The sequence below is a fragment of the Papilio xuthus genome, unplaced genomic scaffold (genome assembly GCF_000836235.2).
Source record: "Papilio xuthus unplaced genomic scaffold, Pxut_1.1 DF825928.1, whole genome shotgun sequence".
NCBI classification, from domain to species: Eukaryota; Metazoa; Arthropoda; class Insecta; order Lepidoptera; family Papilionidae; genus Papilio; species Papilio xuthus.
The window spans coordinates 6,160,064-6,178,791 of record NW_013532721.1 but is presented as its reverse complement, the minus strand read 5'-3'; the positions used below and the strand labels follow the sequence as shown (position 1 = coordinate 6,178,791).

Below are 18,728 nucleotides of genomic sequence, written 5' to 3'. Positions count from 1 at the left end.
TTTATCACCAACAAAGAATATTCTATGTATTTCAAATTATTGTAACGTTTATAATTGTTTTTCCGATATATTAAAAATGTGACTTAAATGTTAAAATATTACGCAGTTGCACAATAATCTAGAAAACTCTTAGGAATACGCGTCTCGTTCTTAGACAAAGAAATCTTGATTTACACAGTTTTTTCTATTGCTGGTATGCAATAAGTGTAAAATAATAATGAATAGTTATTATTTTTGTAAACTGCTTTAAGTTAAGGGAAAACATTAGCAATTTTTTCAAGCATGTTCAACGGCATGATCACACAACACGCGTTCTTCAAAAGTAAGTTATTTAAATATATCTATATTCGTACCTCTAACTCCAGCTTCTTCTTCCATGATATTCTATATTTTAATATTGATCTTCTAGTATCTATAAAATGAAAACACGTGTAATAAATTAATAAACGTCGCTTTGAGGTTGATATAATGGTCGAACAGCTGTTGAGACGCCGCGAATTGTCAATTTGAATCCGAAGCGTACCGCGTATCAGTGAGAAAATTCGAGCTATGGCAACACTAAAATCCGTTACAACTTTTTGTATCGAAAAGATCATAGGCAAGTATATTTTTTTCTTTAAGCCTTCCCTCTTCATAACCACACTAAAGTGATATCATTAATTATATATTTTTAGAACAATCTTACTAACCAAGTAGATATACCGTAAGCTTCCTCTGCTGAAACACTGTATAAAGCATAATATTATTTATCTGTTTATAGGATCGCCAGCGGCAAGCCTATGCTAGCTAGACTATACTTATTAAACTCTTTGGTCTAAGCTAGGTTTGGGGTAGCTACCATTAATATGGTCTTGTTCGAAAGTACTTTTTATAACTATTTTGCATTTACTCTCATTTTTGACGCCCATGTATTTCACTATTTTATGTTTATTCTATCTTGGTATTCTAATTGAAAAATTGACTAGTAGCTGCGACCCAGTACGTACTCTTGGCACAACAGAAGTCGAGGATAAACAAGTGTCCACAGAATTAGAACATTAGGGTCATAATCACAACCTTGCAGGCACGAAACATCAAAAATACACACCTTCACTCGTTTTGTTTTAAACGTAGCTTAAGTAAAGTTAATTAACCTTCAGTTATGTACATGTTTCAAAGTGACGACAGTTAGTCTGGGGAGCTTCCTTAATTAATGCCCTTAGCAGCCTTTTACTGCGTCTTAATGCTATAAGGCATTGTACATTACGGCACATTTAGCTCTTATTAGAACACTTTAACGCAAAGAAGTTTATTAGCTACGCTTATAATTTCATTTCATGCGACATTAAACTCACTTAAGTATATTTTACATGTATTAGTATACAACCAACATTGACGTACAATATATACATATTGACGTGCATTCGTTGTAGTAGGTACACATAGAATCTATAGGTACTTGCTTCTTCCATGCTATAGAACAGTTAGTGAACCAGTAGCACGGATGTCTTTGTTGGCACGCGACACAAAAATTTACGTAGATATTATATAAGGATTAACCAGGAGAGATTCTTACGCTACGAAATTTTCACAATAACAAATTCCAATAATTTGATGGCATATCTATTCATCAATAAATATTATTTCTTTAGAGAAATGACACGTTGGTACGTAAAGGTTCGCAACCCCTGCCATAGAAGAACACATGTCGTTATACATTTTCCATTAATTTTCCATGGTCAACTAATCACCTAAATGACTTCAAAAGGCATAAAAAATGTTAGCAGTCATATATATCATATTGACAACGTGTTTCCACTGTTATGTAAATCCTGAATATGTACATTTCACTTTTACATTTTTGTACTTGGATTGAAACGTTTCTGACAAAGAAATGTACCTAAACTTTTAAGCAATGAATATTCACTCGTCTAATATTCTCTCAAATTGCTTGAGCTAGGCAAGCCTAAATATCCCATTAGGTTTGTGGTAGTTAAAATATTTCTATTCCCAAGTAGTTAATTAACATTGAATGGTTAAAGTTATGTATTCGTGTCTTTTAAGATACATCATTTTTGCTTAGACTTTTAAGTTTTATACGACCAAATTAATCTATAGTAAAGTTCTGTTCTAGTGCTGCCCTACAACCAACAATGTTGATTTTTTTTTCTCAATAAATCTAACATTTTGTTGAACTTTATTTGGCCCGAATAATGGTTATTTGGAAATAAGCCAAACCACTTCGGGACAATAATCCCGTATCGCCAAGTGGTACATGATTGACTACACAGCATTGCCAACTAGATTAGTATACATGATCTAAATTAATAAAGAATTTCAAACTGCGTACCGCCAATTTTTTGAGTAGTTCGTCATTAGTGTCATTTGCGTGTAGCGTGTTTAGTTTTAATTTGTCTATGGTATGTAGGCAGTGACTTAAGTGATAACATGAAATACAGTTACACATTGGTTCATAGGTTCGGAAGAAGGAAAAAAAAGTTCAGTTAACAAAGTTTTTATTCATAAAAAGGTTTATAACAAAGATTCTCTATTTTATACTATTAAAGCTCCTAATATTTAATTAATATCTAGGTGTCAAACAATACGATTCTAGAGATCTGTGGTTTAAATCTAGCTTATCTTGGCTTTACTTAGTTTAACTTGATTCACTGAACATTTTAATGCTATACTTTCATTAAAAATTTAGCAGCAATCTAGTTAAAAGGGGATAAATCTCTGTATTTCCATAAATAGATTCTAGTTGCTAGCCATTATTTAAGTACTATTTAAATAAATTACTAAAGATTGGAATTGGTCTTAAGGCACTAAATAGCTAATTTATTTTTCTGAAAAAGACTTTTGTTTATTAGATTTATTTTTAAAGAATTTGTAAATTAGATTCGCATTTGTATAAATATTAGATTAACTGCAATGTTTAGAAATATAATGACACAGTTCTTTGAAAACTCAATCATCGTTGGGTGAAAGATTCGCTTTGGAAGTAAGTCTTTCTGTATAAATTATTGCTGCTGCGGTTCCCGTGGGATACTTTTGATTTACCTATTTACTCGATAACTCTGCAACGGTTCAACACATCTTACTTAAATTTGGCACAGATACATAACATAGTCTACAATAACACATGATATGCTTTTCACATTTTTTAAATTCTGCTCACATGAAGTTGCAGGCTAAAGCAATTTTTGATTAATGTCTACATATAGACGTAATTTAGTTTGACATAGATTTTTATATCCATGATGACATATTATATGGACGATGGACATATTATTAGGAATAAACACTCAAAAATTAAGACGAGTTTTGATATAAAAGTAGCAATAAATAAGTTATTTGTATCAATAGACCGATTTTTTAGGTTATATAAATTAAAATTTCAAACAAAATTCACGTGAAGCTTGTAACACGCTTTCTTTCATATTAAAACAACTTACGTTAAACATTTCAAAAACTCGAATAAGTTCAGGTTAACTGCTTGTATGTGAAACTTTCCAGATATAAGTTGTTCAGAGCTCTCTTGGAACAGTTGCTCAAAGAGGCGAGAGGTTATGAAACTTTTTCCTGATATAAATTCTGCCAATTTGATGTCTACTTCTCTAACATTACGACTAGTGAATTGCGTGAATTGGACTACAATCTAACTATCGATTATTAGAGACAATGTTTTCTCGACACTTCAAAAAACCGTTTGCATTCTTTTTTTTAAATTGAGCCTTAAAGTAAACTTTTAAGTCGGGCTGCCTTCAAGTTAAACCTCCAACTATTATTAATGAAGACAATAAATTAATTTAAGTACGAAATTTTTTAATATTAAACACCAATTAATTACGTTATTCATCCCCAAGCAGGATTATCAAATACAAGCGATGTGAGGCTTGGCGTTATTACTAACGTTGGCGTTCTCGTAAACTGTTCCGGCGCAATCTCCCCAAAACATAAAGGCACAAAAATTTTAGTGTCCATAATTTTTAGGAATTCGAGTAAGGGTCGTATAAGGAAATGAGAAAAATGAGCAATGTTTTTAAGAGTTCTTGACCATCATTATTAATTTGTTCTTTTTTTATTTTTCTTCTTTATTTTATAAATAATTTTATTACTACTCTACATCCTAATGCCATAATTGTAATAATTATAATACTTTTTTCTAACTACATTCAATAATGATGGACGAAATTAAAAAAAATTGCCGTTGAGCCAAAACAATAAATATATTTAACAAATACCAGCATTTTTAAGTGGTTTTATTCATATCTATCAAACTTATATTTGTTAACGAAGAAAAATATAATATGATCCCTTGCTGAGTATTTTCATAATAATGAGTGAAGGGAGGCTATTGTTCAAGTGACGTCACTTTGTCCAAATTATAAAGGCATTGTTATCGAGCCATTGTTCGTCTCAACTATAACGTGTGAGAAGGGAAACGAAACTCTTCCTCTTCGCAATACCTTTTGTTTTAATTCCATTCACTTTGCAATCGCATCCATATTTCAGATTTACAGATAAATTTTTAAATGCATTGCGGAAATTTGAAATCCTTTTTTAATTTTCAAATTCAATTGGAAATTTCAATGTACTTTTTTAGATTCAATGCAGTGTAACATTAATTATTCGCTTTGTAGTGAGGATTTTATTTTGATATTTTAAAATACTAGATATAAATTGTTTATTTTACATTATTGATTATTGGTTTATTCTTATAAAGGCCTTAGTTTAAATCGCAATAATTAACGTTATATAATAAAAACAAATTAAATTTAATGTTTTTAATTATTATGAATTAATCTTAAAAATAAACGCAAAGAATGTTACATTTACTGAGAGCAAATTTTAAGTATAGAAAAAGAAAAGCCGTAACTACGTTTTTTAATTAAAATAACATAAGTGAAAATGCACGTTTTCAGCCATAAACATGTTAGGAGTGTGTTTAATACGTGCAACTTTGGCAGGCTTAACTTTCAAGTAAAACTGTTTATTTCAGTCGATGAAACTTAACCATTGCTTTCCAAGACTCATTTTTATTCGTAACATAACTACCAGCACCAGCTATCGTGAAGGATTGTAACAAGTTGACAGTATTTTTTTAAAATTTAAAACTGTAATACTCACCGTGGGTTTCTGAGACCAACACCGTTTAAAACATTGAGGTGACGAGTGTCGCCAAAGTGGGGGTGTGCGAATGATGAGGGGTGAGTGCGGCAACAGGTGAAATGAGGCTACCGTTACATTCACAATACAATTTATTCTCACACAGTCCACAAAAATAAGAAGGAGAGTATAACACTAAGAAGATAATTATAAGTGTTGCTATCACTGTTTTGTCATAGATAATGACATTTATAACGACATATTTTAAACAGAGATTTTGGTTTCAGAAACCCACCGTTAGTCATAATTTAACTGCAACTAGTTCATGGGACTGATACGTATCTAATTAGTATTTTTTCTGGAACCTAATGCTAGGCTTTAATTAAGTCTTAAAATTATTCATTTGTAAGTCAAAAGGCGATAGTGATAGCGCGTAACTACTTGACTTAATTATAAGTAACATTAGTTTTGAAACTTTATATCTTGATGCATTTCTTGGACGATGCAATAATATAAAGAAATGTCGAAAATAATTTGTACATCTGTGTGAACTTTCTGTCCGCATTTTTGTAGGGTCATTTTTTGTTTGAGCATAAAAAAATTATATCACAATGTTTATTGATTTTAGACAAAGGAGTATTTAAGTCAAATTGTCAATTGTTTTTTCAAATATCAAACCACATTGTATAGAATTTTCAATTAAAATGTGCAGGTCATGTATTTGTATTTTAGTGTGTACATGCCTATAAAATTTTTCCCTATTACATTTTTTTCCTTTCGTTTTTATGTTCGGGTTTGTATTAGGGTGTAAGTCGTTTACTGAAGTGCCGATGTTTATATCGTTCCACTATCCCAAAGAAAATTGCAATATTGAAACTCTTTTGTGAATGTAACAAGATTTCCGCGTTTAATCTAAATTTTATATCTTCTAAACATTCTTACAGCTGTGAAAATTAAATAAAAATAGCAATAACAAAAAAAAATAGTTACTAAAACACGGCTACACTTACGTTTAGTTTAGCCCATATATTGATAGCTTGTAGATTCTACTTGTATAATAAATTGAAAGACGTTAAACAATAGCAAAGGCGAGCGTGCGGTTCGTACTTCGCTACTTGTAATTCAAGAGCTTTTGCGAGCAGTAATTAGATAAGTCTTGGATATACAGCTTCTCTATACAGCTATGTAACAGGAACTTTGCTTCGTATAGATAGATTACAATTACTCGTTACAAAACAACAACCGACAGATCGACAATTGAAATGTAAGAATATCTGCACACAAACCTTTTTAGTTGCCGAATTCGCAATATTTTGAAGAGAACGTGATTAGTTTAGTTCAGACTGTTATAAGCTTTTCTTTATATACGACAAGAGTGTAATATTTTTCGTTAATTTTTAAGTTTAATTTTTGTATGTGGGTTGTATTTTTGTTATAACCTTGTGACAGTCTAGAGTCTAAACAACTGAATCGATTTTGACCAGTGTCATATGATTCATCTTCTACTTCCGGAATGTCATCGGGTACATAACGTCGACAAGCACACATAGTCATACAGTGGACATAAGAAATTAAATTCTAAATAGCAAAAAACGATTTCGAATAGCATTCGCCGTAAATATTTCTACTATTTTAAATCATTTTCTCGAATATATTCTAAAACAAATACGTGTTACTAATCACGTTGCAATTAATTTACTTTAAATTAAGAAAAAAAATATTTATTCTCTGTTTTAAAACTTAGTCCATAGATGGCGCTATTTGCTAACTCTATGTATGTATTTTATTATTAACCATTCCCGTGTAAATTAAATGCTGCTCGGCACAGTTTGATCAACTGGCCGTAACAGCTTTCGACAAAACTTTTCGACTGTAAGTTTATTCAGGCGTATTCCTGTTTTGTCCTGTACAGCTCTGTCTGTCACAGTAAATATTCATGTTTACCAAGTTTTTTATTTACAGGATTCACGTCTGCCTTTTATACTATTGAAAATGGATATTTATATTAAAAATCTCTCTCTGTTATTACATTTCGATAGGCAAATGAAGAGATTTTTTATGAATACCTAACCTAACCTAAGCTATTATTATCGTAGGCTTCTGAGACCAAAATACATCTTTAAAACATATTGTTATCTCTTTTTTGTCAAAGATAACAGGGGCATGTCGATATGTTTATATTAGTTTAGTATTTAAAGAATGATGCTTTTTGTAGAGAGTTGTGCAACTCTTCAGGACAATTTGTACGTAGCTTCTGTGTCGGTACTTAAAAACACATCAAGGGCACAAAACTGGCATTATGAGTTCCTGACGACCTTTCTGTAAATGGACACTCTCGAGCCTCTCCCAGCTCTCTCTCGACACGAAATGTGTTTAATTTATACATTTGTACTGGAATTTTATAACACAAGCGAATAAGGAAAGTTTTGCTAAATTATTTAAATTGATGCCCTCTACACACCTTCAGTTTTAACTAAATAGTAAGATTGTTTATTTAAATCGTACGCAAAACCTAGAACTTTAAAGTTTAACTGATACTTTAAGTTTTACCTACATAAGTTAGTTTTAATTGTACAGTTCGATTGTTTAGTTAATACTGAACAGTTTAAATAGAAGGTGTATAGCTATCTTTAGAATGTAAGACGAAAGACGTGTACCCTGACCGCGCCATTCTCATCCAACCTTGATCACGGTCGTAAGTTATATTGGTGTTGCACACTATTGGATGAAGTAATCTTTTAAATGATTTGCTTAAGTTATAAATGTTGAAAGCATCATATCATCATGTAAAATATACTTTTACTAGCTGTCGCCCGCGATACCGTCCGCGCGGCATTAAAAAAATGAATTATTAGCTTGTGTGTTCTTCCAGATTATGTTCTATATCTATGCAAAATTTCAGTAAGATCCATGGAGTCGTTCTGAAGTTACCTTCTAACAAACATTCATCCAACCATTCGCATTTATAATATTAGTAAGATAGTCGTTACAGTACAGGATTGTAATAAGGTAGATAAAGAACACGTAATATCCATTTGGCAGAACCCGAATAATTTGCAGTACATATAAAAGGTAACGATAATTCTCCTCTTTGACTCAGCGTATTTGGGCGCGATTCAATCTGCAATAACTTCTCATCGTAACAGCTTTTGCGGAATAACGACGTGCCTTATTTACAGAACTGATTTTACTCTATGCTAACTTGCATCTCACAATTCGAATAAACATGAAATCATGAAATTCAATACTATACGTAATCCACATACTATGTTTACTATGTTATTGACATCTTTTTTCAATTTATTAGTAACAAAATACAATGCGTAATAATTTTTGATCAGAGCAAGTTAACATATATACCTTTTAAGGCACTATTTGTTAATTTAAATATTAGCATATTTTTGTGAATTTACTAATATTTCTTGTACCATTCCAAGCCCTAGGCTTGTGCTAGGACATGGTTTACGGCAATAGTTGAATGGCGGTATTCGAGCTCTGGACCACGTGATCGGAACTCCGTATCCTTATTGCCTATTGATGGTTTTACAGGTAATATTTTCATATTTATTTTTCCTATTTTCTACTATAAAAAGGATAACAATAGAAGTTTTTAGGAATACCAACAGATACAATACCCACGTAATGTATTGAAAAACCATTGCCGTCACAATATAAAGGTCATTCGGCGGAATTACGGCGTTCCCGAGCAAATGATGTGGGAATTTACGCTCCTAGCGCCGCCACACCGCACCGCGTTTTATTTCTTCCGCTTTGATTTACATTTTATGTTGCATCAACCTCTTGACGGATGCTGGATACATAACCTGTAAATTAAAACTTTTTTAGTTTCAAAGAATACATTTTTACGTTGACATTCTTTTCGGAAATGTTAAGATTGCCAAAGTTAGGCAAGACGAAAAACGGACTGCCTGTATCATCGTAATTTCCCTGCATTTCGTTTTCTTTAAAACCAAACAAAGTCTTTAAACCTATTCTTAAAAATTTGAGCTTTATAATAACTAACTTAATCTATACTAATAATATTACAAAGAGGAAAGATTTGATTGTTTACATTGTATAGGCTCCGAAACTGCTGAAAAAAAAATTTCTTACATTGTTGTGAAGTTACATTATTCACGGTTGATATAGGCTATCTTTTTTCGTCGTTTTCATAATTCCGAGCGGACGAAATCACGGGCAACTGTTAGTAATTTCACTGTGATGTCAGTTTAGACATCCATTATTTCCTCATATCAGTTTAGCATCAACAACGGACGTATTAAAAGTGATAAATAGACACATATATTTCTAACACAATACCTTTGTCAGTATTGGTGTTGTGTTGGTTAACCACAAACCGGGGCTGCGTTACAGCGCAACATTATTAATAGCCCTGATAGCAACCGAATGGTGTCCGGACTCGATGTCTACTGTCTATTCATCATAAATCAGAACTACACAAGTTGGAAGATGTATAGATATAGCTAAAGGACTAATCAGAACTCGGATAAAGACGCAATATCTGAATTTCTACAAAACAATATAGTTAGACACTGTTTTGCTAGACACGTATTTAACCCTTTGAATGCCAGTGGAAAGGTATTATGGACGTCAAAGTATTTATATGTTTAACCATAACATAATATAAATATTGCATTATTTATTGGTCAAATACATTTCATAAGTAACGCGTAATCATGTTTTTGTTAGACATGATTTCTCAAAAATCTGCGCCTGGCATTATAGTCACGGTATAAAAGCGTTAACGTGTAATTAAGCTTCAATGTATTTTAAACATTGTCTTCATTTTTACCTCTTCCATCCGATCCATATTGTTAAAGGGTACCTTTCTTTTACTTTTCTGAGTATCAGTATATTTCTTGTTAAAAAATTGTAACCATTTTTTTAATCAAAACATAAAAATGCCTCGTAAATTACTGTACGTTACCCATTTTAATTTGAATATTATCGAACAAACAATGCCTGTACACAAATATTGGTAAAGGCCGGAGGGTGATTTACAAAATAAGTGGACTATAAACCTATTTGTACGCGATATAAAATGTTTAGATTAATTAATTAATTGCAGTTATATATAAAAGAAAGTCGTGTTAGTTACACTATTTATAACTCAAGAACGGCTTTACCGATATGGCTGGAAATTGGTGAGGAGATAGCTTACATCCAGGAGGTGGACATAGGATACTATTTATTCATAATGGATGGAATGGGTGGATGGGTGTTTGAAGATATCTCTAGAACGGCTGAACGGATCTCTATTAAATTTGGCATACGTATAGAACATAGTCTGAAAGAACACATAGGCAACACTAATTAAGTTTTTTTTATATATGCACGTGGACGGAGTCGCAGGCGCCAGCTAGTTTAGTATAAAATTAAATCTTTCATCGGACATGAAACACGGTGTAAATAGTGCACATATACAATATGCGATTTAAATCTAGGTATTTAAATTTTTTGCAAATTACAAACTTAGCGAAAGTATGTAAATAAAATCCTTGCATCTTTTAACGTCTCTTTCCACTATACTTTTTTAACATTAAAATTAAATTGAGTTCAAAAACAAATAAATCAAATTATTTAAGTTACATGGAAAGGTAATAACAATATTGCAATTCATTCTTTTCACTTGTCCGTTTCGAATAAATAATAAGGCTGTGGGCTTTGGGCCTTTATTAAATTTGAACAATAAAGGCGAAGCATTTGTAACATCTGGGAGCTATGCACAGAGCTTTCTTGTACGGAACTACTCCGAAAATGGTATTTGTTGTATTTTGGAAAGGGTGACGTGCATTAAACTGGTAAAATTTAAATATTTTGTTTGCATTTTCTTTTGGAATTCGCATTTCTATTTAGATAAAGTAAGTTTAATACAACGCAACTGATGATAAGAATTATTATAACCAGTAAATAAATGTAGTTCGTTGTTGGTTTATTTTAAGAAAAAAGATTTTATTGATCTACAAAACAGATTTGAAATACATACTTTTGTTAATGACTGAATTCACTAAAAATATTATCACAGTAATTTAGAATTAAATTAGAATAAAACGGTTAAATGCTCACACATACATTTTTCAAGCCCTTTGTCATAAGCAGGTGCTCCGTATACCAACCAACACTCTTAACATAAGTATGCTTGAAGAGAATTCATGTTTTTACGAATAATTAAAACAATTTAGTATAGTTCTTGCAGTTCACTATAATTATTTCTTTATTAAAAATAAAATGGCAATTCATCATCATCATCAGCTCACTATACGGCCCCACCGAGGGGCTCGGAGCCTACCCTGAGTTAAGGGTGATTAGGCCATAGTCAACCACGCTGGCCAATTGCAGGTTGGTTGACAATGGCAATTATTAAGATTCAATTAAATAATTGAATAATTATTGATGAATTAATGATGATGATGTGAATTTTAATTAAAATTCACATCATCATCATCATCATTATCAGCCTATATTTGTACTGCTGGACATAGGCCTCTCCCATGACACGCCACTGAGCACGATCCTCGGCCAGTCTCATCCAGCTCTTGCCAGCTGCCCTGCGAAGATCATCGTTCCAAAAACCCGACCAAAATGGCAAGTCAAAATTCACATAGCAACTGGATATTATAAAACTAGTACATGTAAACATTTGCACTAAAGTTGTTTTCTTTAATAAGACCTCTTAAAGGTTTGGAACAAGAGTTTCCTAATAAAATTTATGCGGTAAATAATAAAGTTCGGTTGTGTTCGCCAAATTTCGGCTTAATCAAAACTTAGTTTACCAAAGTTCTTGACCTATATACCATGAACTAATATATAATATTAAATTATTAAAACTTTCGTGAGACATTATACAAAACTGATATATAAACACGGCTAAACACTCACGTATATTCGTCCGGTGGCGGCACCGACTAGTTTCGAGCCCATCGGCGCGCAGTGAGCGACGGGCCGCGTCCGCGAAATAATACCGATACCACTCATCCTAATGAAGGGCCCCCGATGGGCTTGAAACTAGTTGGTGCCGCCACCGGACGAATATACGTGAGTTTTTAGCCGTGTTTATATATCAGTTTAATATATCTATTAATATTTTAACCAAACATCTTGACATATTCAATTATTAATTAAGAGAGAGAAGAATCTTACGACTATTGGAAACATACGTAGACAGAAGTACCTGAATGAAACCACATAAATGGAATTGTTCTTTCAAAGATTATTAAATTTACAAATTTGTTGGTTTTTAACAATAATATTCAAAGAACTATTGTTTAGAAGATGTGAGAGTGTCCTGTCAGGACCATTCCAAACGGAAGTCCGTGGCCTCTGCCTACCCATATGGGTTACGGCGTGAGTCATGTTGTCGTTATTGTTATATCTAGCTAGAATAGCCAGAATATTAGCTGAAGGTTTTTTTAATACCATAGCAATTTCTAAGAACTGTTTCTAACAGAAGAATTACGGAATCTACCGGTTATTTGTTTTTTTCTCCCTTGTATTAAAAGTTCACTAGCAGCAATAAGTAACAACATTTCTTAATAAAAATAATGATGTATGCTGTTTTACTTCAATCGGATGGAGAGACTTGAAGAAAACTTATAACTTGTTTTTCTCTAACAGCAATGTTGAACAGTATTAAGAGGCAAAGTTTACCCGAGCGTCATTAGCCAAGTATCGGAGGAAAGCAACTGCACTGTCGTAAGTTCTGTTCATAACTAATTTCTACTTTCCCCTCGACTTTAGCCACATTCGATAGCCAATAGACAAACTTTTAATGAGGACGCAAATGTAATATGCTTACGTTAACAAAACATATGTATTTATAATTTTTAATCGTAACTAGCTGTCGCCCGCGACTCTTTCCGCGTGGAATGAAAAACCTAATGAGTTCCCGGCAATTATTCGAATTTTTCTCATCTTTTAAACTTTCCCAAGGCCTCAAAGAAGATTTCAAGGCCAAGATAAGATAAATCCGTTTAGCCATTTTCGAGTTTTTGCAACACTAATAAACATAATTGATTTTTATTCATATAGATAGATAGATTTATGTTAGCCATTTTTTAAAGTTACAAAATAGTATAGGTTAGTTATATAGAGTGCCATGCTGGAAGTGCTCTATGGCTTATTTCGTGTGATGCATTGCCTTTTAACTTGAAATATATTTTTATTAAAAGTTCTATACAAGATTGTGTTTTATATTTTAAAGCAAAGTTTACACGACTTTTTTAATCTTCTTACGCCAGTTTTCTTATGAACTTAGACAAAGTATACAAAAACTATTCATCTCTGAAGATAAGTATTTTAGATAGTAGAAGTGTTCCTAAAAATATTTCTGTTCATTGTACGTGTACAATTTATGAGATAAATTTCATCAAAATGTAAATATGCGTGCATCAATAAAAATATGGAATATCGAAAAAAATCATATTTCTTACACTTGCTGTATTTGCATTGATAAAAATGCAAGACTAATTTTTAAAGTTTTTGTCAGTCTGTATGTCTGTCCGCAAGGCTGCTTTTTTCCGTTTAATCTCGGGAACAGCTGGACCGCTTTTGACAGGACTTTGACGAATAATGAGGTAGGTAAGTAGTAGCTTACGTACGGGGAATGTACATAGGCTATCAATTTTTTTTCTGAGTTAAATTTCAGGCGATCGTTATCTTATATATAAAATTCTCGTGTCACAATTTTCCCATACTCCTCCGAAACGGCTTGACCGATTCTCATGAAATGTTTTGAGCATATCGAGTAGGTCTGAGAATTGGCCAACATCTATTTTTAATCCCGCGCGGATGGAGTCGCGGACGACAGCTAGTTATTCTATAAAATTTAGTTTTATTATGTCAATTGTTTTTGAAGTCCATTAGACAGTGGTAGTACATTGTAGCAGCTGCTGTTTTAAATTCGTTGCATTGGAGAGTCCCCGGTCAAGTATAAACAACGTTGCTTATTTTTATTTACGTTGTTAAATTGCGGAGAGTTCCGCGGTTCGCCTTATTTACACATCTATGTATATATTATATAATAATAGAAATAAAACCACTTGAGGGTATATGGTTTTGTTATAAGTATAGATACAATACCAGTTTCGCATATTTATAATTGCTGTTTAATAAACGTTAAGTAAATTTTAATCCACTATATGTTAACAATAACTCGATACCAAACATTTATTAATTATTAGATATAAGTGTGTTATAGATATAAGTCGTTATAGAGAAGAATAACCAGAACCATGCCATCTACTTTTAATTAAAAACATATCTCTTTTTTAAATAATTGTCAATTTATATTTCTATTTTCATTCCATATGAATGAAAATTGAAATGTAACGGAGACAAAAGTTTCTACGTTAAGAAATTGTTTTTCTTAGACAGATAATAAACTCGTTAAGAAAACAAACGATTGTTCTGAAATGTTTCTAAGAAGTTTAAAATTCTGATCGCCGTGCAATAATGTTTGTATAATTTCGTAACTTTGTAGGCATCAGATGTTTTTGGTCTTAATAAAATTTTATTATTATTGTATGAATTCAATTTGTATTTTCCTTGAAAAAAGGGACAATACTATAAGTATTTTAATTTAAAAAAGTTATATGTCTTTACTTACAGAATATTTAAAATTGAAGAAAACGTTAGAAAGTATAGATTTAAAAATCAATAGATTTGAAGTATAAACAACATTATGTCTTCCTCAAGAAGTCATGTTTAGGTCTTAATAACTTGTAAAAAGGCAATTTTAACTAATATTTTTACTATAGTAGAGTTAAAAATATAAGGCGTTGGTGTTTAGTACATTTTGCACGATAATCTTACTAATATTATAAATGCGAATGTTTGGATGAATGGATGTTTCTTTGAACGTAACCCCGAACTCTCGACTTGATCTCGTCGAAATTTGGCATAGGTGTAGAACATAGACAGGAAGAACACATAGGGTAATTATTAAGTTTTTTTTAATTCTGCGCGGATAGAGTGGCGCAGCGGTACACCTATGTATATTTGATAATAATAATTTTGGCAATAATTCATTAAACGAAATCTTTATGTAACGAAATTCTAAATTATTCTTTTGTTATTTAGTACATAATACAAGTACATTATATAAGTACAAGTCTCTATTCACGTGACATCCCTAGATGCTCATTTTGAAATGGAAAATCCCGAGAAAGGTGTACAAAACAACTGTACCTTTATTCAAGTTGAGACGAAAAATCCTGCGGTCGGATTCGCTGCATAAAAATGGTTGACCCCGATCTCTATTTGTAGCATACATTGACATTTCTTTTCCCAGGTTTGTTGTTTGTGAAAATTGAGTTCTATTAACATATAACATAAGTTACAATTATATTCTTTATTACTTTTACAAAGTGTAAAATAATATTTAGGTGTTCTTTTATTATTATTTTATTAATCTAACAACATTCTAAATTTAAAATTATATTAAAGATGATTAATTTTACAAGTAACAAAGTCGTATGTTACCAAAATTACCAAACTTCAGGGAACGTAACTTGAAAACCTTAAGTTTAATCTGAAAAGTTTACAACTTGAGCTGCATATATTATCCAGTATGTAAAACACTGTTTCTTATACCATTTCAAATTTTGATGTAGTCATCATAGTGTAATCATATGGATTTGACTAACCATGGGTTATTGACATCAAAATCTCTGTGTAAAATATATCGCAACTTTCATCTTTGAGAAAACAGATATAAAAATATGTTTTAAACGGGGACCTTGGACTCGGAAACTTCAATGAAAGGTATCAATTATTTTATTGTGTTGATATCAATTATTTTAATTTGATATAATAAAGTTTTTAGTTCTCATTTGAATAATTAAATGACGAACATTTACGTGAAGTTGTCAAACAACGTTTCACAAGAAACTTCATTGGACGTAATTAAGTGCAGGCATCAAAAACTCTACAACTGTAAATTTAATGAAAACTTTTTGATGCTGATTTATTGCTTTCATTTGATTTGTTATCAAATGAGTTTCTGAACAATTTATATTTCACATTTAAAAAAAAACTCGAAATAGTTCGAATCGTTTTTGGACGATTCATTATGTTATTAGGAAAAATGTGTGTGTGTATGCGTGAGTGTGTGTGTGTAAAGAACGATGTTAATCATACGACAGGTAAGTGCTTTTCATCCAATATTCAGTCGCCCCGTCCGCCGCAATCACGAGCCAGTCCGCGCGAAACGTGACAAGCAATTACCCTCAAGTGCTGGCCTTTTTTATTTGGAACAAATTGAAAACTATTGCAAAGTGATTTATTGCAGGTAAGTAATTAATATAATAAAATTTAATTTTGTTTTAAGTTTGGAATTAATGTTTTATTGATTAAAAAAAACGTGTTTCTATTTAATAATTTTGTGTTACGAATGGCTGTACAGTTTTTTCTTGACAGTTTTAGCTATAGTTTTATAGTCCTATGAACGGTAGATAGAATAGTAGATTTAATAGTGTCTGGAAGAAATAGGCCTAATATTTAACAATGCTCCTTACCCCTTTTTGTAAAATAGTATTTGTATCTACCAAAATAAACCTAACAAAGAATGCAAATGCAACCGCGGCCGGTGTGCAAAGCCGTTGAACAAATCCGACTGAAGGATGTTTCGTCTAAAGAACAAAAGCGGGACAGATTATTGTCTACCTCTCTCAAGGATTTCTATTTGTAAAGTTTCCTCATTTACTCGTTTTATTCGCTTTCCTCCAAAGTTGATTGCACAGAAAGTTAAGTACAAATAAAAAAAAAATCGAAAATCCACAAGCGTTTAAACATAACACATGAAAAAGTACAATATTTAAACAATTATAAAAATTGATGTGTCTCTATTACATAATAACGACAGACTAATTTTCTTTTTTGTAAAAATAAAAAAAAATTAGATTCAGACGAATGAAAATAATTGCAATCCTGGAAACGACACGACTGACCGCCAGGTTCTATCCACGCCATCTCAATGGCTGGCAATCCACGACCGTGCGGTTTGCGCGAAACTTCCTACCTCGCACAGCAGCGTCGTGGAATGGTCTGTCATCGGCGGTATTTCCAAACCGCTATGACTTAGGGTCCTTCAAGAAGCGAGCTTATCACCACCTAAAAGGCCGGCAAGGCATCTGCTGTTCCTATGGTATTGCTGATGTCCATGGGCGTCGTTAAACACCTCGGTGTTCCCGCTGCTCGTTTGCTCCCTTCTGTTATAAAAAAAAACATTGCAAACCAGTCCTAAAGGAACACATATATTTTTATTCTGTTTACATTTATTTTTTGTTTTTTATTTCTCATTTGGTCAATATTATTGTAATAAAAGTAATGTAGACTTGCACAAATTACACGAGCTGTGCTGAACGATGTGAATGAGGTAACGAACGTTAAATGAGGTAACGTCCCTGCAGTCAATTGTGTTCTGTAATTTGCTATAAAACATATCCGAATTGCAAATGACTGCACAAAAAATTAACATTTAACCATTTTAAAATGACTTCACATTTAAGCAATTATCTTACTAATATTGTAAATGCGAATGTTCGGCTGAATGTTTGCTTTGAAGGTATCTCCAGAACGGCTGCATAGTTCTCGCGGAAATGTGGCATAGATGTAGAACATAGTTTGGAAAAACACATAGGAGGCTACTTATTAAGTTTTTTTTAACAGACTCCTAGTTATAAAATACTTTAAGAATTTTATGGGTTTGTAGAAGTGCGCTTGTCGTTCCTACTCGTTTATGACAGAAGCAGTCACTTCTCGACAAATACTCAACATAATGAATACGAGCAAATGAGGCGCTTTTTGTAAGACATTTTCAGTGGCATTATTTCGTCTGACATTTCTTGCAAGTGCATATGGCGCGTGATTAGCCCTTTCATATTTCTACAAGAAAAGACTGCACTATAAGTCCCCTTTCATTTTACAAGAACCTAACAACTGAGGTATAGCTTAAAACTTGTATTTTTTCTTCTAGTTAATGAGAGCCGATACTGAATGGAAAAGCCATTGCCACAGTTTTATAGTTGTGTTTTACAAAAAAATGTATATATTTAAAAAGTAAAAAAAAATTGTTTTAAGCTCTTTCATCGAAATTTGACTATAATTTATAATTAAGGAATTTTTAAATAAATTATACTATAATATATTTCAAAAAAATTAATTACGCAGTAATTTGAAATAGGTGTACAAAAGCTGTTATTTCACATATTAACATGTAGATTTTGTATTTCACTAATATAGTATGAATTACTGTTAAGAGAATACCATTTTTTGGTCACCATTGAGTTTATTGCATATATTTGGAATACTGCCAAGACACCCTGTGCAAATATGTGACTACCATGAACTTACTAGCCATCGCCAAACCCTACCGTAGATACCTGTTTTTTTACCATTTGCGGTTTTCTTCTTGATTGTAATGAATAAAAAAAAATAGTTAATCAAAATGATCGCTATTTGTTTTTAAATTCATTCTTAACATCATTTGTTAGTTGCACTAATGTTTTTAATATGTCTTAAGTAAATAAAATATTCAGAATAATATAGTTGTATCACAACAAAGTATGTTATAAGTTAGCTTTATATGGGATTATAGCGGAGCATCTGCGCCACCTAAAACT

At 32.0% G+C, this 18,728-nt stretch overlaps 1 protein-coding gene across 1 annotated transcript in view; it reads right to left on the bottom strand.

Annotated features, from left to right (window-relative positions):
* LOC106125307 (MATH and LRR domain-containing protein PFE0570w) overlaps positions 1–511 on the bottom strand; it is a 9,522-nt gene extending 9,011 nt beyond the window's left edge. The window contains exon 1 of the mRNA XM_013322454.1: positions 354–511. Within this exon, the coding sequence (XP_013177908.1) occupies positions 354–378 (25 nt within the window). The 5' untranslated portion in view covers positions 379–511. The remainder of the gene's footprint in view (positions 1–353) is intronic.
* Between the last annotated feature and the right edge of the window lie 18,217 nt (positions 512–18,728).